We start from the raw sequence: 25,550 nt of genomic DNA, 5'->3' as shown, positions 1-25,550 counted from the left end.
AGGAAGGTAAACAGTGTTACATGACCTCCCCTGTTATTTGATCTGTCTCAGATTGTCTAAATATACCTAGTATCCTCCTCCCCTCAAACACCATTAGAGGAGCTGGAACACAAATTGTCTGTTTGATTGTGAGAAAACGAGTGTTGGTGACATCTGGCAGAGCTTTCAAAGATCTTCCCAGACGTCAGTGCATGTCACCTGTTATCGTAATCACTCTGCCCGGCCATCATTGTGTTATGTTAAGTAGCGAGTCTGCTTTCTGTCTGTGGCTCTTTCCTCCATGGGTTTCAATTCCAAACATGGTTATCCTTCTCAGGGTCTCTATCCCCGCCTCTCCCGCTCCATGTTTCCAACAGTCCAGTGCAGGACAGGGAACAGAAGCAGAGACGCTATAGGGCTGATATTGTCAAATTCAAAAGGAAAAGTGGGTGTCAAGGGATCGGAATTATGAAGCTTCTTTCATTCCAAATATTTTTGGCAGTAAGATGTGGATTGGCTGTTAGAGGCTGAATGAAACAATCTTTTTTTCATATACATCTGACATTAGTTTTTCATTTTTTGAAGGCTCTTTTTTATGAATTCAGTTTCCATTGAATTGAAGACCACATAGCCATAAACATGAATAGTGGCGACTCTATCTTGATTGACTCTATCATTTTCAATCACACACTCTGTGATGGATGGACCAACAGCACCGAAGGTGCCATCTACCAACTGGGTAACACCATTCTTTTTTGGGCTATATGGGTGGTAGTGGAGCATATGGAGCCCTGTACATCTTCAGCTTTTGGGCTCCCGCTTTCCTCTGTCTGGCTCTGTGGGGCTGGTTGACAGTGTGTGGCCTTGATGTTTTCCTCTGGAACCTGCTGCTGATGCTGCAGTGTTTGGCCCAGGTGTGTCATCAGATTTTTCGGCTGATGCAGGACGGTTTAACTAATGAGGAGCTTTCTGCGCTTTACACAGCGGTCTACCTGCCTCTGGATGTACCTGTGCAGGTGTTTAAGGAGATTATGTCTGCCAGCGAGAACAAAGTGCTGTCTCTAGCAGCTGAGGAGACGTATGCTGTCGAGGGGAAGACACCCATTGATCAGCTGTCTTTTCTTCTTTCTGGAAGGTGAGAAACAGAATGTTTGACAGAGTTGTAAACTCATACAGTTCTCCGGATTAGTGATTGAAGTTTGTAAAAACTTGCACTAAATATTTACTTATTTTCCTGAAGGTGTACTTAATATTTGCAGTAGCTCGCAATACTAAGGCAACATTCTCAGTTGTATAGTATAATAATTAACATGAAAAAAATATTTTGTGGGTCAATAATGTTTTTTTGACATCTATTAATTAATAATAATAAAAAATGTGATGAATACATACAGTCCATTAAAATTACATTGGTAGTAGTTGTAAGGCATAATAAATAAGGCATTTTATTTATATTTATATGAAATGGACACCTGCAGACATCATGACTGTGTCAAGGTCAAGATTATGAAATGTCATGTGGTTAAACTATATTTTTGAATGATTAATTTATGATTTTTGTGATATTTACCTTAAAAAAAATGTCAGCTTTTTTTTTTTTTTTAAAGATGTGTACACATATGTATTTAAGGTTAAAATAACCTTTTTCTTCCTTTTTACTTGATGCTTACACACTATTACGTTTACATTTAAAGTTGCGATATAACGGAAGAAGCAACTGATTTTTTTTATCTGTATTGTAATGTATTTCACTCCAAATACTGTGCATTTAGACTGAATTTTTATTCCATGCTTCTTGAAAATGTTACAAATGTTTTTCAAATCTATATTAAACGAACATGAATACAAAAGGTAAGGACTTAGTATTTGTGTTTAAAACCAGATCTTTTGTTTTTACAGGATTAGAGTGTCCTTAGAAGGACAGTTTCTCCATTATATCTTCCCTCACCAGTTTCTTGATTCTCCAGAATGGGAGTCTCTAAGACCTACAGAAGAGGGCAACTTCCAGGTATGATAACATACTGTTTGATCAGGTGATCAGGTACATCTTGGTAACTTCTTTTAGCCTGCATGTGCCATCAAGCAAAATTATTAAATGTTCATACAGTCATGAAATACTGCATGCCCTTAAACATCCCATGACCCTTTTGCCCTCAGGTGACACTGACTGCAGAGACGGACTGCCGTTACATCTCTTGGCGCAGACGTCGGCTTTACCTTCTGCTGTCTAAGGATCGTTACATTGCCCGACTTTTCTCAGTCATGCTCGGGAGTGACATTGCTGACAAACTGTACTCGCTCAATGACAAGCTGTTTGCCAAGAGTGGTGTGCGCCTTGATATCCGTCTGCCCAGTCTTTACCACGTCCTCGCCCCCTCACCACAGGGCAGTGAGGGTGGCAGTGCTAGTTCACCACCCAGGGGGAGCCAAGGAGATGCTACAGCCATACCGATTGATCCAGCCCCGTCTAACCAGGGCTTAGAAGCAAGAAATGTCCATCCGGACCAGGGAAAGAGCCCTGTACCCAAACCTCCACACCGGCTCTGGCCCTCAGACACAGAGATGCCCTCTGGTGAGGATTCAACCAGCTTGGTTCTGGAGGACTTTGCTGATATGACAGGCTCTCTAATGGACTATGGGAGTGAGAGAGATTATTTGAAGTAAAGGTTGGGTTGTTGACGCTAACACACTGGGACACTTCTTAAATCACAATGTAAGTACATAAGGAAGGATTGATGGGTGGGTCAATAAAGATGGGGCTGGTTTGCATGAAGAGGCACAACTGCACTAACTGGACACTGAACTGCACAAACAATGACTGATTAAGAGAATGCAGAGTGATAAATATGCATGATGAATTGTTATAGTGTATACTTCTTTTTGACCTGAATTATATTTAGAACTTTACTGCCATTTGATAAATTCACATGTGAGGAAGGGATCTCAGTTAATATAATAATACTGAATATATATAATAATTAATATGCTATAAGAATATTTATTATCTATAAGAATTTATTAATTTAAGTATATTGATAATACTGTTCTTGCATAATTTAATTTTAGGCTTGTAATAATAATAATAATAATAATAATAATAATTTGTTATTTTATTAAAATCATTATGATTATATTTATGGTATACTTATATATTTGTAAGAATATTATGATCCATATAATTTAATTGATATATTTAATTTTAGGCTTGTAATAATAATGATAATAATAATATAACATTAGTAATACCATATTAATTTATATTTAATTTTTACGTTATGTTCTTTTTATGTAGGCTTATAGTAATAATAATAATAATTGTTATTATTATAATTATATTGATTATTCTATTAATTTAAAATCTAATTAAAATTTGATTTCAAATAATTAAACAATAATAAATATCTTTCCTTAATAATAAATTTTTTATCTTTAGGCCTGTTATTATTATTATTATTATTATTATTATTATTATTATTATTATTATTATTATTATTAATTGGCTATATACTGATACTATCTATTCATGATTTAATGCAATTGATATTCATTATTTCTACATTAATTTGTGTAGGGGGTTCTGTAATAATTACAGTATCTTCAACTTAAATGGTTTTAACACAAACAAACACAACACAGAGTATGTCCTCATTTAACACACATGTGCATTCTGGCGAGAGGAAAAGGCTTCCTTGGGTGAGAGATAGCTTTTAAGTTTTATTTAGTACATGGTAGTGGAGTTATATTCAGTGTTTCCTCCTAGGATATTTTTTGATAGGTGTTTCTATGCTTAGGAGAAGCCTGGTTTTATTTTAGCACAAGGCTGGGTGATCGACTGGAAGGGGTGTGGGATATCCAGGGATCCAAACATACCAAGTCTGTTTATCCAGCACTCCTCCCTCTCGAAATACTTGGCTTTGCCAACAAGAGCCACATTGCACTTTGCAGGGTACAGGATAGTGGGACAGCTGTGGGAGGAGGAGGGTTCTGCTGTCATTTGAGACATGACCTTCACACGCTAGTTTCCAAAGGAATGAGATATATGGATCATGTCCAGAAATACAACCTAGGCTTGAGAAACCAATATGTGAACTACACTGATGGATACAAACATGCTGAATTGAGTTATGGGATTTATTGCAGAGTTCTCAATGACATTTTAATGTGTCACCTTTTTCCATAAATCTAACAGAAGATGTTAATCCAGGAAGACTTCGATTCCAAAGAGGAGGTGCCCCACTGGCCCCTACTGACACCCCAAAGCTGTAGGAATGATTCCTCCACCAAAATCACCAGCGAATCAGTTTCCCCTCATACAAATGAAGACAACATTAACATCGAACAGTAAAAAGAATCTTTAAATGCTTTATTTATTTTTATTTTTTTGGACGTTGACAGGACAAAAGATCAAACCTCCCAAAACAGATACTGTTATATATATATATATATATATATATATATATATATATGATTCCACATTGCACATAAAATGACTGTTTTATTTTTATTTGTACTGGCATGTACATTGTACTTAAATCTGTTTGGAATACATGAGACAGGAAACAAAATTTTCAAACACAAATGAATTTCAACAGTACTTCAGAGTTATATTAGATAGATAATGAGATTTATTACAAAAGTGTGTGCTTTATCATAATAGGACGTTAGTAAATGCTTCAGCATCATCTTCTGAGACTGTACAATGACCATTTGATGAAAACAATATTTCATGGGGCCAATTGTTAAGTGATGGGTTCAAAATGTGACTTATCACTAATGGTTAATGAACAGAGTTGATTTTTAATATCAAGAATGCAGTATGCAGTTAGAGATGCTAATCAAAGTGGCAAAATAATGAAATGTACATTGAGTGTTGCACCACTCCAAACATTTTAATCATTTGAAGTGAACCAGCACTTTCAACACACATATTAACACATAAAAGAACTACTGAGTGTTGAATGACTGACTTGATTCCTCTTGGCTGATATTTCACTAACACTGTCTGCAACAGTGCACAAAAATCATATTGTACATTATGTAAGGGCTATAGCATAATAAATATATCTAACAGAGTTTAAGCATTTCACTCCCCTTGTATCCTATTTATGTCTTTGTCGCCAAGGTTTATTTGCCTCCCGACCCAAGTTTTAGTGTGTGACCTTTGCTTGAGTGTCACTAATTAAAGACTTATGTATAAGCTTTTTTAAGTAGATTTTGTGTTCTTTTAATTTAGCACAACTGTACAAAGTCGTGTGACCATGGCACTCCCCGTCCAATATTAATGTTCTTCACACATAAAGGAACCAGCCCTCTGCAAAATAAACAGAAATACAGTATTTTTAAATGTGGTGTTACATGGGACATTTTGTGTAATGAGTACTCAGAAAGAGACAAGGAGTTTAAAGGCGAACATTGACCTGGTTTGAGGGATTTCGGAGATGCAGATATACTCAAAATGAATATCTCCTTGTCTGTAGAATCGTCCTCCTGTGTTTTTCAGCTGCACTGAGTCAATTTTACACAGTTGCTCTGGGTGTGCAGCCACCTTTTTATGCAGCATTTCATCTGTATGTCTGAAATACATATGTAAAAAGATATTCACACGTCTGGTTTAAACAGTTGAAGGAGTAAACATGCAATAAAAAAAGGAAAAAAGGAAAGGCTATTGCTTGTTGGAAATATAATACGTACATTTTGAGTTTCAGCTCTGTCTCAGGGTGTCCCACAGAGATCAGGGTCAGCTGAAATTCAGCAGTCTTGTCTAAAGGGGAAACCTTCAATTCCACTAGGATGTGATGCGCTGAAAAAAAAGGGCATGAGTGGAATTATTTGGCTGTATTTTTCATTAACATAACACATTTATAAACTCTTAAATAAACTAATACTCAGACATCAGGGGGTGACTGTTGGGTCAGTAAGATTTTTTAAAGATGCTAACCTGTCTTTGATGCTAACCTGTATTATTATTTTACCATATATAAAGTAACATTTTGAAATATTATTACAATCTTAAATAACCGTTTTCAGCAGCCGTTACTCCAGACATCAGTGTCACAGCATTCTTCAGAATTCATTCTAATATCTTGATTTGTTGCTCAAGAAACATTTCTTATTATTTCCAAGATTTAAAAAGAGTTCAGAGCTGCTTATAATTCACCCAAAAATGAATATTCTGTCATTAATTACTTATCCTTGTGTCGTTCCAAGACCTTTGTTCGTCTTTGGATCACAAATTAAAATATTTTTTATTACATTCGAGAGCTTTCTGGCCCTTCATAGACAGCAACGTAACTACTACGATCAAGGCCCAGAAATGTAGTAAGGACATCATTAATATAGTCCAGGTTTGGAACGACATGAGCGTGGGTAATGAATGACAGACTTTTCATTTTAAGATGAACTATCCCTTTAATATATATATTTATATTTTATTATCATTATTATTATTATTATTATTATTTTGTAGAAACCTGTTATACTTTCTTTCAGGATTATTTAATCCATAAAATGTTCAGAAAAACAGCATTTATTTGAAATTGAATATTTGTAATGTAAAAGTATTTATTGTCACTTTTGATCACTCTGATGCATCCTTACTAAAATGCTGTTAATACCAAGATTTTAATACCAGCATTGGGGAAAGTTACTTTTAAAAGTAATGCATCACAATATTGTGTTCCTCCTTAAACAAGTAATTACGTTAGTTTATTTTTATGGAATGCATTTTGTTACTTTTGAATTACTTTTTAAATCTGCACAGGGCTTGCTTGTTTTTGTTTATATTTTATATGAAAGCATTTTTTCTTTTACAAATGTAAAAGCCCTTTCACACCAGAAGGGAAGGAAATGTAAACATCACATCTGTACAGCATTGGACTCGGGTTCAACAAACTGCATGAAGAATATGAGCAGGAGATAAAAGTTCACACTATTTAGCAGCAATAACAAAAAAGAATCACAAATGTGTAATTTTTGCTTAGTTTGGCTAAACTGGATCATCGAAGATCAGTAGCAAAGACATTGGTTTATAAAACCTGATTAAATACATAAATGGTTTTTGTCTATATTTAACATATATATTTTTTGCGGGTTTAATATTCTGAGTTTAACTAAAAAGTAGGGCATAACTTTACTAGTTACTTCAAAAAAGAAGTCAGATTACATAACTCGCATGAGTTATAATGCATTACACCCAGTACTAGTTAATACCTACATTATCTGTGAGAGTGGATAAATGACAATATGCACAAACTCATACACACCACAATAAGGAGCCGTAGCAGTGGTCAGAAGATAGACCTTCTCTTGAGTTGGCAGGGGATTCGCTGTTATCCCACTGTTCTTTAACAAACCTGAAATGCATACACAGATAAAAACAGACAGTGAAGGAGCACAACTGGGCAAGGCTTGCGTCATACATTACATGAAACAACTTTATCCTGTTGTTACATAATCAGCCTCAAGTGATACACTGGCCAGTTGGAGTAAGACATTTATGTATACAAAAGAAATGACTGATTGAGCACCTAAATGAACTAGAACATCAAGGTCATAACCATCCAAGATTAGATCAGCATGCAAAAACCCCTCCGAATTATTATTCAATCCTTGAGTATGAGGATATGTGTTAACAGTATCCATCCTCCTTATGAAAGACATCTAATCACACACGAAGGAGTTAATTAATAATGTGAGGCTCTCTACTGTATGACCTGGTATATCAATTAATTAAAAAAAAATTTTTTTAAAGTTCACTTTTTTTTTTTTTTTTTTACATTATTTGTGTTCATAAATAGACAAAGATGTTTCTTTAAACACTTTACAGAAAGATGTTCCTTTAAAACATTCCGCTTACTCATCATTACCTATTTGCGGGCATGTGCCCTTGAAGGACCCCTCGCAGGTGACGCATTTTCCTGCCAGGAATTCCTCATAATTGGAGCAGGGAAATCCAATAAGGGAACAGGAGCTATTCAGGGCGCTCATGTAGACGTGCAGTGCCCTCATGTGGTCACAAATGACATAACCATACACTGGAAAGTAGATAAAAACTGACAAGATTCTCATCATCAAGTTATGGTACATTTATTTAGTTTATTTGTCTCAGCTTTTGTTGTCCACTTACTTGATGCAAACTTTGAGCGTGCACAACCGGCTTGGTCCATTCCGCCATTTAAGAAGAAGTCCACATGCCCAACAGGAATAGATATACCAAAGTCTGGCAAATGCATAGAAATTTAGTTAAGTTGTGCACAAATAATCTGTACTTCTGTATTGACGATAGCACCAGACTCTTGCGGTTAGATAGTGAATCAAGATAATAAAGCTGTCAAAAAACATTCCCAGTTAAATATTCGAAAAATAAAAATCAGTTTATGTTATTTAACTCTTACAGTCAGAGTCAGTGTGAATGGCCTCGACAAACAAAGCATCAGATGAATCCAGACGGTCAAATGGATCAGCGCTCTTGAACATCGGGCCTGCTGGGTCCAGACCTGAGGGCATAAAACTCAGATATATGTTCTGCTTTATACTAAACGATTCACATTTAGCCACTTTTAGGGTTCCACATAAATTTTAAACACTTTAAATGGTCAAACAAGGTCTTGTTTTCTTGCCAATGCTGTGTGGCATAACAGTTTCTCATTGTTTGTTTGAAGCACTCTTGCAGCCTCTGCTCTTGTCAGAAAGCCTCATTCAGTGTGGCTCAGTCGTGTTTGTTCCACTCACAAGTGTAGCATCTTCAAAGGTCTCATCGGGACAGAATTGAATTATATGTTAATTTATTTTTATTGTTTACAGATAATTTTAGTATTCTTTTAATTATTTTATTATATTTGCTCAATTGTATATTTTATGTCCGCGTTTGCTTCAGTAACAGCTTTTGAAGGTTTTCAAACCTATATTTTCAATATGGTCATTTACTTTTGGATCCCACTGTATAGTGTTTATTAATATAATTGAGCAATTTTATCAAAATATTACCTGTAATTCGACCCAGCTTGCCTTCAAAAATGGTCCCTACAAATCCACACACGTGTGCTCCAAGACTCACACCAATGAAATGAAAAGATTCCAGCATGCTTCCATACTTCTACAATGGACACAAAAACAACAGCAACAAAAATGTACTACATTATTCTTCACCATGTGCTTCCTATGCATTTACTGTGATCTTCTGTGTACTGACACATTTTATTATGTTTATTACTAAATTGACGCTGCTCAAAGTATTTAGCCTTTAGTATTTAGTTGTCACATGGTCTGTTACGACAATGTTTTCTATACTACTTAGACATGATCAAAACACTGTGACTTTTACCGTAAGCTGATTGATAAGCACTGATATCTGCACTGCCACCTCCTTGTAGTTATCTACCACCAGATTATAAGCAAACGAGGCTCCATAGATCCAGTCCACCACCAGAACATTCACGTCCTCTTCCCGCAGAAGAGCCTGGGATAAGCCACTCACCCAGGAAGGCTTACTGCCCAGAGCCCTGAAACACAGTATATCAAAGAGTCATCTGTGTAAAAGGGCATTCACATGCTTTCCTATTATAAAATGCTGCTATTTAAATGCTTCACCTGTATCCATGAACAATGACTTTAGTGGGGAGGGATGAGTTGAAGTAAGCTGTGTGTTTCTGGGTATGGTTGAGGCAGTCCTGTGTGAAGAGGCTGGCACAGTCTGCATTCTTTCGTGTAAGAAGAAGGTACTGAACCTGGAGCTTGGTGCCCTGTCTGTATCCCAGCAAAGTGGTGTTGTTGAAGTCAGCACACTTTCGGGATGCTTCCTCATTACCTGTAAATTCGAATGCATGGAATTCATACCATCAGTACAAGGCCAAATATTATGGATTTTAACCTGTAATTGGTGGCTTTCATCAGATTCACCAGACACTGCCGTCTCTGCTGTCCCCAGATGTGTAAGTTTGTCTTTGTAAAATTGAATTTGTAAAAGTAAAATATTACATATTAAATAATAAAGGTGGTCTTGGTATTTACAAAAGCTGCATATTTTGGAAATTAACTTTGGAAAACGAATACATTTAAAAACAGCCGTCAAAAATACAAGTAATGTTAAACTAATGCATTTTTTATTTTGATCCGAGCAATTCAACATGCTTTTTTGATATGGTGTTGATTTTGAACCTCCATTTTGTAATTCTCTGTGTGCTTCTGTGTATATTTTAAAAAGGTCAAATGCTCTCTGGTTTAGTTTAGTTTAATTTTATTTATTAGGCTTTCAATGAATCAGTGGATTTGTAAACATTAAAATGACTACAATCAAATTCTGTACATACTTATATTAATAAATGTTAGCTTACGTTTTCAGTGTTTCTCTTTCTCCAGATAAACATCTGCACTACTAACTAAAACTGCAAATCATTTAAATTCAGGTGTCTTGTATTTACCCAATATGACTGGAACAATTAAAGATTTATTCTATTTGATATTGAACTAAACTGCACTTACCCACAGCAGAGGTAATGCACATTGACAAATAAACAAAAGTCTTGATCCATTTCCAAGATATGGCTTCAATGATCAACATGATGAAATCAGCTGATTGAGATGTTTCTGCTGGTTTGTTTCTTCACTGGGTGCAAATTCACTCTTTCTCTCTCTGCGTCCTTTCAATGCATTTGTTCCTGTTCTTCAGTTAGTTGTCATAAGAAGCCTGGAATCCACTTAATATCCAGCCACAATCTGTTACACAATGCAATGCTTATGAGAAAAATGCTTCAATATCCGATTAAGCGAGATGAATGTTTTTTCCTTCCATTCCTGGTGTGCTGTAATAAACCATGTCAGCATGAGAGGCATTAATTCCCAGCGTCCATCATGTGATAACTTGTGTAGCTAGTGGAGAATCTTTCTGGGCTTTGACTATAACAAAGAAAAACAAACGATCTGTTCACTGGTCTGCAGCTGGTTGTGAACCTATGACCACACAGATGAAATGTTTGATTGTTTGTCCAGAGGCGCTGGACTCTGGCCTCTTTAGCACAGTGTTGAGCCAAAACTCTCAGAAGAGTTTTAGTTGGATTGAAGTGAAATTAACACAATCAATTGGCCCCACTTGAAAGACATTATCATCAACTGTTTGTTTGTTCAGGTTCAGACTCCCCCATAGGGCTATCTTCTGCAAAAGTTGCCTTACTTTGTAAATGGTACCATAAAAAACTGAGCATCATACAATGATATTGATGTGTTTATGTGAATAGATCTATGTGCCAGGACGGAAAAGATGGCTGCTCTTTTAGTGGTTTATTAAGCTTAACTCATTTTAATATCAAGCCGTTTTCACACTCTTTTTCTGATTCTCAAGTTCTTTGTCATTTTAACTTGCCCAAATAGAATATAAATATTCCAAGAATGATAACTGTAACGACTAGTGTCCACACCAGCTAATGAGCACATGCTCATCTGTCATTTTAAATTCTCAGGCTTGATTGATTGATTCTGATAGGGTTGTTAAGGTTATTATTTTTTCTTTTTTTCTCTCTCAAGTTTAGGAGTTTTCTAATAGCTACTTTAAGTGAGGGAAGGTCTTAACATAGGACAGCTCACGACCAAACAAGCCACTATGGACTATGGAGTGTGTAGTTAGTTCTAGTAATAGGAAAATGAAGCCTTGTGAAGCACTATTTTGGTAAAAGATTAAAAGCTACAAGAGTGTCAAAAACAGCTTCATCTGGTGGTTAGTGAAAATAAAGCAGCCAAAAGCCTGTGAAAGACAGGATTAAAGGGATAATTCATGCCAAAATGAAAATTCTATTATAAATTACTCACCCTCAAGTCGTTCCAAACCCATAAAACTTTTGTTCATCTTCAGAACACAAATTATTATATTTTTTAAGCATTCTGAGAGCTCTTTGACCCTCCCATGATATAGCAAGGGTACTACCACGATCAAGGTCCAGGAACATAGTAAGGAAATCATTAAATAGTCCATGTAACATCAGTAGCTCAACCATAATTTTACAAAGCTACAAAAATACTTTTTTTGTGCGCAAAACAAAACAAAAATAACAACTTTGTTCAACAATTCTTCTCCACCTCACCCAGTCTGCTGTGGCTTGCCTCCATTTTAGGGAGCATCACGACACACACACTTCCGCTTCGACTGCATGAGGAGGAGAAGAATTGTTGAACAAAGTTGTTGTTTTTGTTTTCTTCTCATTCAGACAGTACGGTTAAACCACTGATGGCAGATAGACTATTCTGATGATGTCTTTCATACTTTTCTGGACCTTGACAGTGTAATTTACTTGGCAGTCAATGGGACAGTCACAAGCCACCCAGTTTTCATCGAAAAAATCTTACATTTTGATCTGAAGACGAACAAAGCTTTTACAGGTTTGGAACGACATTGGGTAAGTGATTAATGACAAAAAAAATTATTTTGGGGTGGAGTAGCCCTTTAAGCTTCCACCACACGTTCCATAGATCGATTCAAGTTATATGCACAAATAAAATCCCAACAATGTGTGTGTGTTTGTTTTTGTTGAATTTCTGTCGTTGATAAATTAATTTACCCATTAAACTGTGCAATAAATACCAGTTCGAATATCAATATAATGTAATAGAAGAATAATTAAATTTTACTAAAATAATTTGTATTCTTCATATTACTTTTCTCAGTGGGTATCTAAAATGTAAATGAATAAGTCAGAATAAAACTTAATCTTAAAGTAGCTAAGATCAGTGGAATCGAACATTTTGACACGCATAGTGAATCACGCACGTGACTGGACAGAAAGTAATAGGCTTGTTCGACTTCATGCAGTTTTGCGCAAACCGATCGTCGGCTGACTTGAAGCAGTGCATGCCGGTTAGAAATTTTGTCCGACTTGATACAGCGCTGACGCCACGTGACTGTGACGTGTGCCGTCAAAGTACCACGAGAGCGATTCGAGAGTAGCCGGAGAACTCAGCCAGCGCAGCTTCTGAAGAGCGGCTGCACAGATTCTGATGACGACACAACTGATCCACGATTGGCTGGATTCACTGATGACACAGATGACGTGCGTTTCAAGTTTATTGCGAGTCGGCTTCAGTTTCAGAAATTCTCATATGGACTTTTAAAACAGTTCAATACGTTTTTATGTCGTCTTCATCTTATAAATCATATTTATTAAATATTGTTTTACTGTATTTACTTTATTGTTAATATAAAGTTTGTGTGTGTTTATTTTGCATGACTTTCTTTTTTATACAGACCTTTTACAGTATTCAGCAGCATAACCTATTCAAATGAGCATTTTTAAGAACTAAAATGTTAATCTTAAAAGCATACAATCTAATGTGGTCATAAATGTATGCTCCTATACAAATGATACATAATACATTATGTTCCTCCATTTGTTTGGTTTCTTCATATTCTTTAGTTTATTTTGCTGTGTTTATACTTCACCTGCATGTGGTTAGCAAACTGCTAACAACTTGCTGTAACTTCAACTTAACAACATTCAAGACCCTTCCAAAACACCACTTATACACACATTAAACGCGATCAAGTAAGCAATCGCCACGTGATCTGCCATGACTGACGTAATTGCAGCAAACTACGGGAGCCACAACGTGTCCGGCTTCATATCTCCGTTTTCAGCTCCTCCCCACCTGCACGCGGCTACTCTCGCCGATCGGTTGCATCCAGCCGCAGCCGATGTCGAACACACCTAAAGGCTTGTTCGACTTCATGCAGTTTTGCGCAAACCGATCGTCGGCTGACTTGAAGCAGTGCATGCCGGTTAGAAATTTTGTCCGACTTGATACAGCGCTGACTCCACGTGACTGTGACGTGTGCCATCAAAGTACCACGAGAGCTATTCGAGAGTAGCCGGAGAACTCAGCCAGCGCAGCTTCTGAAGAGCGGCTGCACAGGTTCTGATGACGACACAACTGATCCACGATTGGCTGGATTCACTGATGACACCGATGACGAGCGTTTCAAGTTTATTGCGAGTCCGCTTCAGTTTCAGAAATTCTCATATGGACTTTTAAAACAGTTCAATACGTTTTTATGTCGTCTTCATCTTATAAATCATATTTATTAAATATTGTTTTACTGTATTTACTTTATTGTTAATATAAAGTTTGTGTATGTTTATTTTGCATGACTTTCTTTTTTATACAGACCTTTTACAGTATTCAGCAGCATAACCTATTCAAATGAGCATTTTTAAGAACTAAAATGTTAATCTAAAAAGCTTACAATCTATTGTGGTCATAAATGTATGCTCCTATACAAATGATACATAATACATTATGTTCCTCCATTTGTTTGGTTTCTTCATATTCTCTAGTTTATTTAGCTGTGTTTATACTTCACCTGCATGTGGTTAGCAAACTGCTAACAACTTGCTGTAACTTCAACTTAACAACTTGACAACATTCTGTTCACTTTCAAATAGTTGGTCTAAATCACAATATAAATCCAACAGAATTGTGCTTTTCTGTATATGAAAATCAGTGGTGTTATGTTTAAAATGTTAAAAAGCTCAGCAGGAGGGCACTGTGAATCTTGTTGCTGAAACCTTCTTAAAAAACACATACCCACCAGGGAATTTTTTTATAGGTTACTTTTTATCATTTTGTATTAGCAGAAACACCCATGTCATACTGATAAAGTATATATTCAATATGTTATCTTGTTTTGGAAGGCACCCTTCCAAAACACCACTTTTTTTTCTTTTTCTTTTTTTCTTTTTCCAAAACACCACTTATACACACATTTAAACGCGATCAAGTAAGCAATCACCACGTGATCTGCCATGACTGACGTAATTGCAGCAAACTACGGGAGCCACAACGTGTCCGGCTTCATATCTCCGTTTGCAGCTCCTCCCCACCTGCACGCGGCTACTCTCGCCGATCGGTTGCATCCAGCCGCAGCCGATGTCGAACACACCTTAAAGCTTCGTTTAACATTGGTCACGTGATTTCTAGGTAGCAGCTACTCAGGCTTTGAATCGAGGCTTCATCTGGCACGCCCATTTATTCTCGACACAAGCTCCGATGCCTCGGTTCACTTTTCTTCACTTTAAAAAATACGAGCTGAATCAGGATGAGGAGGAGGGACAAAGCCTATTTCCGATGGAACAATCACAACAGTATGTCATGATGATGAAGTATTGAATAATGGCTAATTTTTTAATAACTGGAACTGATGGGCTTCTTCATCCCTCTCTTTTTACGATATTTGGTGTATGTGGACCCATAATAAATTGTTTTACATGAATTACGTGTCATAGGATGTCATAGGTCAGATGGTGAGCAGGTTGTTGCACTTGCTTTTATGTTATTTTAGCATGCAAAATGATTTTAAATCATATAATATTTACAATGACTGTAATATTGTGATGCAAAAATAGTACATTTCACAGAAATGCTTCTTGTGCTTACAGAATGTTATTAATGTCATTCATGAAATTTTAAAGTATATATTATTTTCTTAAAAGAGACAAAATTGTTTTTTTCATTTTAAATGGACAGCAATATATTTCATCCTGTCAGGCAAGCTGATGAATCTGTTTTCAATTTTATTTGGATATCATATATAAAAGTTATAATAACATTCAATCATCAATTTCACAGCATTTATCAAATATTCATGATACTTGGCATGTTTCCTCAAAATGGTTTGTTCTCCGTATGTTGGTAAATGAATAAAAACAACATGCAATAGGGGTCACTGAAATCTCCTCACCACTAAACAACACCAACAGACAAGTGGAGTAATGTACAGACTCGGACAGGTAGGCTTATGAATTACCACAACATATTGTTTAATTGCAAGGCATTTGAAATGCATTAAGTACTATCTCAACAACGCTGATGCTGGATTTGTCTTTATTCAAGTCATAAAATCTTTTACTTTTTGAAATAAGTAAAATGTTTTAGTACTTTTCTATTACTACTTCTTACTACTTCTTTAAATGGATATTTATTTCTATTTGTTATATATGGGTAAATAATATTCAGCAATTTTTTAACCATAAAACAAGCATTATTCACTAAACATTAGAGAGTGAATGTTTTCTACTACCGTGGATCTAATTAGAAGAAAATCAGGCAGAACATGACTGTTAATTTATTTCAAGTTCATTTGTTGTCTCTCTATGGGTAAGACAGATGCTAACCAGTCGCTAGTGCACTTACGTGCCTCTTCCCAGTCATAGCGAGGGCAATATCCAAAATCCCTGTGGGCCTTTTGATATGAGAAACTAAAGGGTGTGTTTAACATGGTCAGTAGCTGCCTGTTTAAGGGAGGAGTGAACTTCAGGAAGGGTCGGAGCACAACTTGCAGTAGTTCCATGAGGTACGCCAGAAGATACAGAAGTGAGAAGGGCAGAATGGGCCTCTCTTTTATCCTAAAGCCTAATGGTGAAAGAACAGCAGAGTTAAAGTCTGAGTAGCTTATAGGCGGTGTGTCGTCTGAGATGTAATAGAAGTTTCCACCCATCACGGCCCTTTTCTGGGAATCTTTGAGGGCCCGGCCTGCTTGTAAATGTGCCAGGGCTGCGTTTCCCACATATACAGGATTCACTTTTGCATTTCGTCGTGATGTTCTCATCAGCACATTTCCATTGCGGATTCCATTCCTCAAGTGGTCTAAAGTAAATCGACAGCCTGGTCCATAGATGAACATGGGCCTCAGTGCACAGGTAGCCAGATGACCTCCATTACGGAGCAGCTCTCCACTGGCCTGAAGGCAAATCTGTTCAGCCTCATACTTGGTTTTGCTGTAGCTAAACTTAAGACAGGAGGAGTAAGGGGTGTCCTCATTACCATTGATTATTGGATCACCATGGGGATTGGGACCAGCCACCTCAATGCTGCTAGTATAAATTAAGGAGGACACGTTTTCTTGGATGCAGGTCTCGAGCAGCAGCTCTGTTCCTGTAATAGAAAAATAATTGAATTGTCTCTGATTACTATATGTGACCCTGGACCACGAAACCAGTCACAAGGGTTTATTTGTACATCATATGAAAGCTGAATAAAATAAGCTTTCCATTTCCAAGCTTTCCAAATTAAGTTTTAATATACTTACAGTATGAAATTTACAAAATATCTCCATGGAACACAATCTTTACTTAATATCGTAATTATTTTTGGCATAAAATTAAAATCTATCTTTTGTTATTCCCAACCTATTTGACTCTAACCTATTTTTATTTTTATTTACAGTGTCCATAAAAAAAATAACTAAAATAATAATAATTCCATAAGTTTCAACAGATTGAGTCTTTTGATTGAGTCTTGTTACCATGTGCATATGACCAGCACAGAGCTCTCACCTTTGACATTAACTCCATATAATTCACTGTATTCAACTGCTCCAGTGACATCGATGAGAGATGCAGTGTGGAAAACCAATGCTGCTCCTTTACACGCTCTTCGCAGTAGCTCACGGTCCCTGATATCACCCTCCAAAACACTCACTTTAGTCTCTCCCTTGCAATCTGAGGACACAAACAGAGAAACACATTGACAACAGCCTCAATTTGTTGCTTACAAAGAATTGAAAAAAGTTAAAAAAAAAATGATAATGGCATCTTGTCTTAATATTCACAATCAAATGCTGATTTCAAGTGCAAAACAGGAAGACAAAGAATACAAAAGGTGACCAACAGAATCCTGCAAATAGGAGAAATGCAAGATGAGAAATGCTGTAAGTATCACCAGTGTTGGGGGTAACATATTACATGTAATGCGAGTTATGTAATCAGATGACTTTTTTCAAGTAACTAGTAAAGTAACACATTACTTTTTCATTTACAAGAAAACATTTTTTTTAAAGTAACGTCAGATTCTTTGTTTTCCCATTTATTGGCTGACAAGTCTCCTGTCCCCATATTGGGAGAAAACTGAAGTACAGAGGCGTTGTGTGTGCTGTGTGAACATGATGTAGTTTAGACTAAATGTGAATGTCCATTAACTCATCCCACTCGCAAAAAACAGATAGTATTCATCAAAATGAATTAAAACAGTGAAATGCAACCTCAGAATATGACGCAAACCTGCAATAATTAAATATGTTAAATAACATGTGTATCTAATCCCATTTTATTAACTAATGTCTTTTTTGCTGACCTTTGATGATCCAGTTCAGCCATACTAATAAGCAAAAATGACTTTAGATAAACTTACAATCGTGCTTCATTTTTTTTTTCTTTTTTTTATTGCTGAAGAGTGTTGAACCTTCTTCACCTGTGTTCTACTCTACAGACGTGAATTTACTTTTCCTTCAGCCTGAGGTTTATTCATTACAGTTTTTGGTGCTTTTACATTTGCTATAAATAGAACTTCTTATATTCAAAACAATTAAGCCCTGCTCATATTTAAAAAACAATGCAAAAGTAATACAAAAGCAACGTAACGCATTACTTTCCATAAAAAGTAACTAAGTAACGTAATTAGTTACTTTTTAAAGAAATAACGCAATATTGTAATGCATTACTTTTAAAAGTAACTTTCCTCAATGCTGAGTATCACTTACCATCAAGAGACTGTATTAGCTCAGACTTTATTTTTCTATCCAGCAGTCGGATCTCAGAAAGCTTCTCCTCTTCCAGCAACAGCCTGACCAGCTTTTCTCCCAGAAACCCGCAGGCTCCCGTCACAACACACACATCTCCTGACAGAGTCATGGCAAGTGCCACCAGCACCACTTCACTCCTGGGCAACAGGGCTTTGTATTAATGCCACTCTAATGAAACCGATCCAGAGGGCAGAGTCTGGAAACTACGGTGATGTGATGAGCCTTTAGAGATGTTGGAGCAGACTGGGAGGGTGGTGCAGTTTTAAGCATTATTGCCAAGGACAGCTTCAATGCCATGGACTGGGGATGGGAGTTGAGAACAGTGTCAAGGTGTTGGCCAGCAGTCTGCTTAATTTGATGTATTTTTTTTTTTTTGGATTACTGTTTTACAAAAAGAAGCCATTAAATCAACTGAATAGGTTTTATCAATGCAACAATGTTACATATGATCAAATAGGCAATGTGAAAGATACATAAGGAGATTGTAGGGATATAGTAACTATTTCTCAAGTTAAAGTGTTTGATTTAATAGACTATATTTTTAGCATATTTGTATCTTGTGCAAAACATTTTTTTTATTATTATTTCAATTATTATTTATTTAGTTTTACTATTATTTAAAAAAAACTGCTGTTTTACTAAAACATTACTAGAATAAAATACCAACATTTGTTTTACAAAAACTGACTTAAACATCAAACATCATGACCCTGGGATGTTCTTTGTCTTCTGATTATGACCAAAACATGAACCTCTCAAGGTTGTACGGCACATTCTGTTCTGTTCACACAACCATGTACAATATGTGGATTACATCTCAATTAATTTTAATTTTGTCAGTGGTGATTATTCATTACTGTTTAAAAGTTTGGGGTCAGTAAGATTTTTCAAATGTTTTTGAAAGAAGTATCTTATGCTCAGCAAATTTGCATTTATGCGATTAGAATTAAATTGCAACTTCAGGTGCCAATAGCCTTCTGGGTAGCACGCCAACATACTGCGTCCCAAGTTCCAATCCCAACTTGAGGGCCTTTCCCGCTCCTGCCCCTTTTCTCTCTCCCTCTTCACTTCCTATCAGCTCTGATCTGTCCTATCATAATAAAAGGCTAAAATGCAAAAAATAAATCTTGTCAGCAAGTTTAGCTTCCCGTTTCAAGGTTTTGATCCGGCCCCCTTTCTCTACCAAATGCTTTCCTGTCCTTTCTCGACTGGCCTACCTGAATAATAAAGGAATAAAAACACCCACGAAGAAATTACAGCGCAAACAGTAATATTGTTAAATGCAAAAAATTTTCATATTTTCTGTCAGATTGATCCTATGTATGTTTACAATATATTATCTAGCCCTTGTTTAAAAAGTAGAGAAAGAAATAAAGAAATGCAATATTATTATTAGTTATTTATTTTTGCTTGAATGCAATCAGTAGACATTTTATGTTAAGAAATGTACATGAAAGATACCAAACACAAACAAATTCATATATATATTTTAAGCAAATTACACATAAAAGAGAATAATTTAGAGATAAAAAAAAATTAAGGTCTGTGGCCATCAGACATTGAAAGAGAACAGGATTTTAACAAAGTCGTGCACATTTAAACAAATAATGGTGAACTAGCGGTTTATTTTTTTATTTTATTTTTTACAAGCAATTTATTTTCCCTTACCCCAGCTCAGATTTTAATAAAGTGGCATGTACATTAATCAAATCACTCAACCTTTTTTTTGTAATACACATCACTGGAATGTGAAGCTGATTTCTGTATGTCACATTTAAAGGCTAATAGCTTTATTAAACCATCTGTTCAGCTTTTGGATGTTAAAAGAGGACACTCTTGTATTTCACCCTCATCTGTTGACCTTTTTGGGCAATGGACTGTCATAGTGCAGGCCCGTATGCCTCCGAGAGGCTCCTGGACACTGAAGACCTTCTCCCACTCATCCTTCTCTGGGTCGTAACACTGCACGATATCCACCATACATCTGCTGTTCCAGGAGTAACCACCCACCACATAGATGCGTCCCTTAAAGACCGCCACGCCCACATCGCTCTGACCCCTGGGCATCGCAGCCACCACTGTCCACTGGTCAGTTTCAGGGCTGTAGAATTCACAGCTTAGCACATCATCATAGTCATTTGTCCCCCGGAAGTGGTTTCCACCCATGACGTAGAGGCGGTCGCCAACAGTGCACATGCAGTGAAGTCCGCGGAGCTCCATCATATCTGCTCGTCTGCTCCACACGTCTCCATCGGGGTTGTAACACAGCAGCTCTTTCTGGAAAGCATCTCTCGTGATTCCGCCTGATGGTATTAAAAGCGAACTTATTCTTTATTCTTGCAGAAACAAACTTGTCAGCAGAATTATAGCTGGAGTATAGGATCTTTAACTTGGTCTTATACTGCGAGGCCAAAACTTACACAGAAGTCAACAATCCACCAATAATGTATTAATCACAGAAGAAGTCTGAAAAAAGTCCCACCACATGAAGTTTTGTGTTTAATAGCATCTGTGGTGAAAATTATAATTTGGTCACACTTTTATTTTAAGGTCCGATTCTCGCTATTAACAAACCATAAACTATGACTTTTGCCTCGGTAAACTCCTAATTTGCTTCTTAGGGTAGGTAGTTATTAGGTAGGATTAGGGATGTAGAATATGATCATGCAGAATATGTGCTTTATAAGTACTAATAAACAGCCAACTTGTTAATAATTGTCATACTAATAAGCAACTAGGTAAAAGTGAGAATTGGTCCCTATACTGAAGTGCAACCGATAATTGTAATTGTAATTGTCCATCTTTTTGGTGGAAAAATGGCTGACTATTGGCCTGGTAAAAGTGTAATTTTATTGATAGCATTTAATGTAAAAAAAAAAAAAACACTTAAGAGTAATATAACTGTATTTAATACAGTGTATCATATTTTATGATAAAATTTTCATACTTTGAAAAACAAAAACAAAATGGTGATTTCCAGCTTGACATTTTTCACACATCACGTCTCATATTTCTTAAGCATAATCTTTACTGAAACTTTCATGTCTTTAGTAAATAAGTGCACTACCTTTTGAAAATGATAAGTGGTGGAAATTACTCCTAAATGGCTCTATAACATAATTTTTATCTTTCCATTACCACAAATGAACCTCCTCCCCTTTAAATGTACATTTTCAATAATGTTTATTGAATACTTTGTGATTCTTCAAGCACGGACATTCTCATGGTTTCACAACAAACCTGCCGTGCCCCTTTCAGACTGCGGTCTAAGCTCAGATGAGTGATCCAGTTCAGCTTAAATCAGCTCTTTTTCCCGATTATTTGTTTCATGTCTACTTCTGGGAACTTCGCCATTAGGTGAAGGTTGCTAAGTTGCTAAGAGATGACCAAAAAGTGTTTTTTCTTCTTCTTTTTTAAGTGTAATAAAATAATTCTTGTGCAGTGCATTCATTAGACCCACGCAGAGAACTGTGGTGGATTAAGGCCACATGCTTGGTGAGCCACATTTAATTAGCATCCAAATTCTCCGTTCATTAAGTAAGACAGATGTTACCGCATTAATGCACAACTACATATAATATGCATGTCCTTTTCACATTGATCTCACGTCAGGGTGGATACTCACCTGACACATACATCAGACCTCCATGTACTGTGCCAGCGTGTCCATAGTGAGGTTCACACATCGGTGCAACAAAAGTCCACTCGTTCTTGTTCAAGTTGTAGCACTCCACCGAATCTAAACAACAGACAGTTTTCTGTTTTTCCACAGTATTTTAAGACAGGACAGAATATTTTGTACAGAGTAATTGGTAAAACATGTTCTTACCAATCTCCCCAGTGGCATTTCTCCCTCCAACAGCATACAGCTTCCCCTTAAGAGCGCTCAGATGGAAAAACGTCCTCTTCTCATTCAGAGAGGCCACATGCAACCAGCGGTCAAAGCGAGGATCATACCTGTACGCGCTGTCCACCGCTGTCTTACCCTTGGTGTCGTAAGTGCTCTGACCTCCCACAATGTAAAGAAAGTCCCCTAGAAGAGCCACTCCGTGCTGGTAACGTGGCACCTCCATAGGTTGGAGCGCCCTCCAGGTGCCTCCGTCTTCCTCATCGTACAGCTTGAGCTCTTTGCTGACCACCAGCTGCTGCCTCATTACACCACCCAGAGCAACCAGGTGAGTGCAATCGGACCGAATCCGGGTCCGCTCCGTCTGGAGCGCCGGCTGGAGGAAGGGAAGCATCTGGTAGTTGCTGGCCTCCAGGAGGAGGTTGACACAGGCCGTGTCTGATCGCATGAACGGCTCTCCTTCATCTTTTCCTCTGCTCACTGCTCCTTCTTCGGTCTGCTCCTCCTGAGAGATCTGGAGGAGCTCAGCAGGGGACATCAGAGGGAAGCGGATGTGGCGCATCAGAGAGTAAGCCGCAGGACGCCGCTCGGTGGGTTTATGGGACAGCCAGGTACGGGCGATGCGGTACAGCTCCATTTCAGAGAAACCCTTCAGAGAGTCGCTGGAGAGGGCATACGTTATGCTCGCCTTGGACAACTGCAGGAGGCGGCCGCTCTGCACCAGCTCAGAGAAGTTCTCGCACACAAACGTGTGGACGTGTTCTTGGACATCTTCCAGAAGAAGATCCCTGGCAATGCGCTCAACTTCCACACAGTTTTCTATAGTGATCTGGCATGTAGAAAACATGGCTTATCATGTCACGCACAGATGAAAAATTCATGCAGAGGAAGAACAAACACCACATCTTAAGGGTTTATACCTCACTGCTGAGTAGCTGGTTGCAGAAGCTGAGAACGGGAAGCACCTGGAGGAAGCTCGCCGCCTCTAGCGTGTCCTGAAGGGTGCCTAGACTCAGGCTCACACGAGATGTGTAGATGAACTCGATGATGTTCTTCAGGCCCACTGTGCTCACCCCATGGAGCTTGATCTCCTTAAGCTCCTGCTCTCTCATGCCACCTGGCAAACCAAAAGGGTGAGACATGTTTGAACAAATATTTACAAATTACAAATATAAAAATTTTGGCCTATATTTTTGGACAATGAAGCTCCTCCTCCTGGATTTAGTAAGACTAACCCGTGAACATGGCCTTGAAGTAGTCACTGGCTGAAGCCATGATGACCCTGTGGACTGGGAAAGTTTCACTGCTGTCACCAGGTACCAGAGTCACATCGCAAAGAGTCTCATCACCACGAAAACAATCCAACCCCTGGGACATAAAACATTTGCCATTAATATACAGTATTTGCAGTGAAATCACCATTCTAGCATTGTACACAGCCTTTCTCTTTTTGTTTCCACCTTTTCTGATGTGTTTGTCTTACATTGAGTATGGCAGCACCATGCTCTGTGCTGTTGAACACTTGTATTTGTGGCTTTGGAGGTGCGGTGGGCTTTTGGGCCACTGGAGGTTTTGGGAGGATTGCAACTGGTTTTGGCGCAGGTTCTGGAGGTTTTGGAGCAGTCTCAGCAGGTCTTGGAGGAACCACCGTTGGAGGTCTGTCTGTTTGAGGAGGGGGTCGTGGCGGCTCTCTCTGCGATCTGCTCCCTATTCGAGAAAGTCTGCGATGCAGTTTTCCTTCCTCTCCACTGTTGCTGAAAGAAAGACATATTTAAAACTTTGACAGTGAAGATCACATGAAAGACCTATATTCCACCTTTCCTCTAATTTACAATAATATTCTGTAATTATGCATTTTTTATGCAAATAAGTATGCATTTAGCTGACAATTTCTGTCAAATACTATCAGTTCACTAATTAAATGGATTATTGTATGTGCTAGTAAATATTTGTATGTTAACAGAAAAAAATATTTTTGTATACTGTATCACACATCTTAGTTGTCAACTAAGCCTCAAAACGAAAGCACGTTTCTATTAGATAAACTAAACTAAATCATTGAGATTTATTTGAGCTCTTGTTTGTATCTTTGCAAAAAAGCAATGAAGAAAATAGATAAATAAATAAATAAAAAGGTTACAAAAGTACAAATTTCAGTTTATTATACAACATGACTGTCCAAACTGTCCTAGAAAGGCCTATGATGCAATAACTTCATAAAACTGTCAGAACTTACCCCATGTCTTTTGGGTCTGCTTCTTTGCTCTCTATGGGATTTCTGATATATATATAAAAAAAGAGAACAAACGGTGAAGTTTTTCACAAGATCTGCAGGAACAATATTTGGGTCAAAGTAAAAAAGTTTCAGAAACAACAAGGTCTGAAAAGGGAAGTTAGCGCTGCCATCTATGTGCAACGAACACAAAGATGCCGTTTAGAGAGACACGGCCTCTTCTATTTATTTGTGTGTGTGTGTGTGTATAAAAAGAAGGAGTCTTTCTGTATTTATGTTCACAAAAGTAATTGGCAGATAAACTTCAGCTGAATACTTAACTTACAGAATATTTTTCGACTGCTTCCTACTAAATAGCAGTACTACATTACACATTCTCTTCAAAGCACTGGCTCACAAATGTAAAGTTAATGAGCGGGGTACAATTCAGAAAGATGGACTGCATAAAATAAAAGGAGCTTACCGAGACGTGGTGCTTTCTCAGGGGGTTTCAGAAGTTTCTTCTCATTTTAGCACAAAGCATCACGCTGTGATCACACTCAGTCGACACAAATGGGTATGTAGAGTCTGCTTACCACAACCTCATTGACTTCCTGTGTCACTTCTCTCTCTCTCGCTCAAACACACACACACAAAGTTACATGTTGTTTCAAAACCTTCTATCTTCCTCCTTTTGACATGTTACTTTTAATAGGCTTCAGTTTAAGCCTTTGCTCTTCCCTCAGCTGCATTTGCACTCTGATGTTGTGTTTGATACACATGAGGTGAACCCATAGCTGGTGTCAAAAGAGGAAGTCTGATAGCAAATCTGCATTTTTTTTTGTGCTGCTTTAGCAGTTTACAGTTTATTTACTGTAGTGCCTGTAAAAAAAACAATCTTTACGTTAAAGACAGAGTGAAAAAAAAACAATGCGCACTCAAATACGAGATAAATG

General features: G+C 37.3%; 3 protein-coding genes and 1 pseudogene across 5 annotated transcripts; 1 reads left to right on the top strand and 3 right to left on the bottom strand.

Annotated features, from left to right (window-relative positions):
- The first annotated feature begins 322 nt into the window (after positions 1-322).
- Positions 323-4,306, top strand: LOC113108557 (popeye domain-containing 2-like; annotated as a pseudogene).
- A 275-nt stretch (positions 4,307-4,581) lies between these two features.
- On the bottom strand, positions 4,582-10,941 carry LOC113108556 (phospholipase A1 member A). 2 transcript variants are annotated; one of them, XM_026271757.1, is made up of 11 exons: positions 10,459-10,941; positions 9,568-9,784; positions 9,302-9,479; positions 8,965-9,073; positions 8,373-8,474; positions 8,105-8,197; positions 7,845-8,030; positions 7,242-7,331; positions 5,671-5,779; positions 5,397-5,552; positions 4,582-5,290 (listed from the first exon to the last, which is right to left on the bottom strand). In XM_026271757.1, exons 1-11 carry the CDS (start codon positions 10,535-10,537, stop codon positions 5,209-5,211), a joined length of 1,401 nt encoding a protein of 466 aa, XP_026127542.1. In that variant the 5' UTR covers positions 10,538-10,941; the 3' UTR covers positions 4,582-5,208. The 2 variants fall into 2 exon arrangements, with proteins under 2 accessions (XP_026127542.1, XP_026127544.1); XM_026271759.1 differs by having other exon boundaries at positions 7,845-8,012; positions 10,459-10,940.
- A 4,567-nt stretch (positions 10,942-15,508) lies between these two features.
- Positions 15,509-18,777, bottom strand: LOC113108554 (3 beta-hydroxysteroid dehydrogenase/Delta 5-->4-isomerase). The gene is made up of 3 exons (XM_026271753.1): positions 18,494-18,777; positions 17,292-17,456; positions 15,509-16,890 (listed from the first exon to the last, which is right to left on the bottom strand). The coding sequence occupies exons 1-3, from the start codon at positions 18,642-18,644 to the stop codon at positions 16,082-16,084; spliced, it is 1,125 nt and encodes a 374-aa protein (XP_026127538.1). The 5' UTR covers positions 18,645-18,777; the 3' UTR covers positions 15,509-16,081.
- Positions 18,778-19,966: 1,189 nt separating this feature from the next.
- On the bottom strand, positions 19,967-25,487 carry LOC113108553 (kelch-like protein 9). Of its 2 annotated transcripts, none has more exons than XM_026271751.1 (8): positions 25,079-25,487; positions 24,619-24,660; positions 23,866-24,136; positions 23,618-23,750; positions 23,303-23,499; positions 22,365-23,211; positions 22,161-22,274; positions 19,967-20,838 (listed from the first exon to the last, which is right to left on the bottom strand). In XM_026271751.1, exons 2-8 carry the CDS (start codon positions 24,621-24,623, stop codon positions 20,342-20,344), a joined length of 2,064 nt encoding a protein of 687 aa, XP_026127536.1. In that variant the 5' UTR covers positions 24,624-24,660; positions 25,079-25,487; the 3' UTR covers positions 19,967-20,341. The 2 variants fall into 2 exon arrangements, with proteins under 2 accessions (XP_026127536.1, XP_026127537.1); XM_026271752.1 differs by having other exon boundaries at positions 23,866-24,130.
- Between the last annotated feature and the right edge of the window lie 63 nt (positions 25,488-25,550).

Source organism: Carassius auratus, chromosome 9 (assembly GCF_003368295.1).
Source record: "Carassius auratus strain Wakin chromosome 9, ASM336829v1, whole genome shotgun sequence".
NCBI lineage: Eukaryota > Metazoa > Chordata > Actinopteri > Cypriniformes > Cyprinidae > Carassius > Carassius auratus.
Note: the sequence above shows the minus strand (reverse complement) of the source record. Positions and strands in the feature narration are given on the sequence as shown.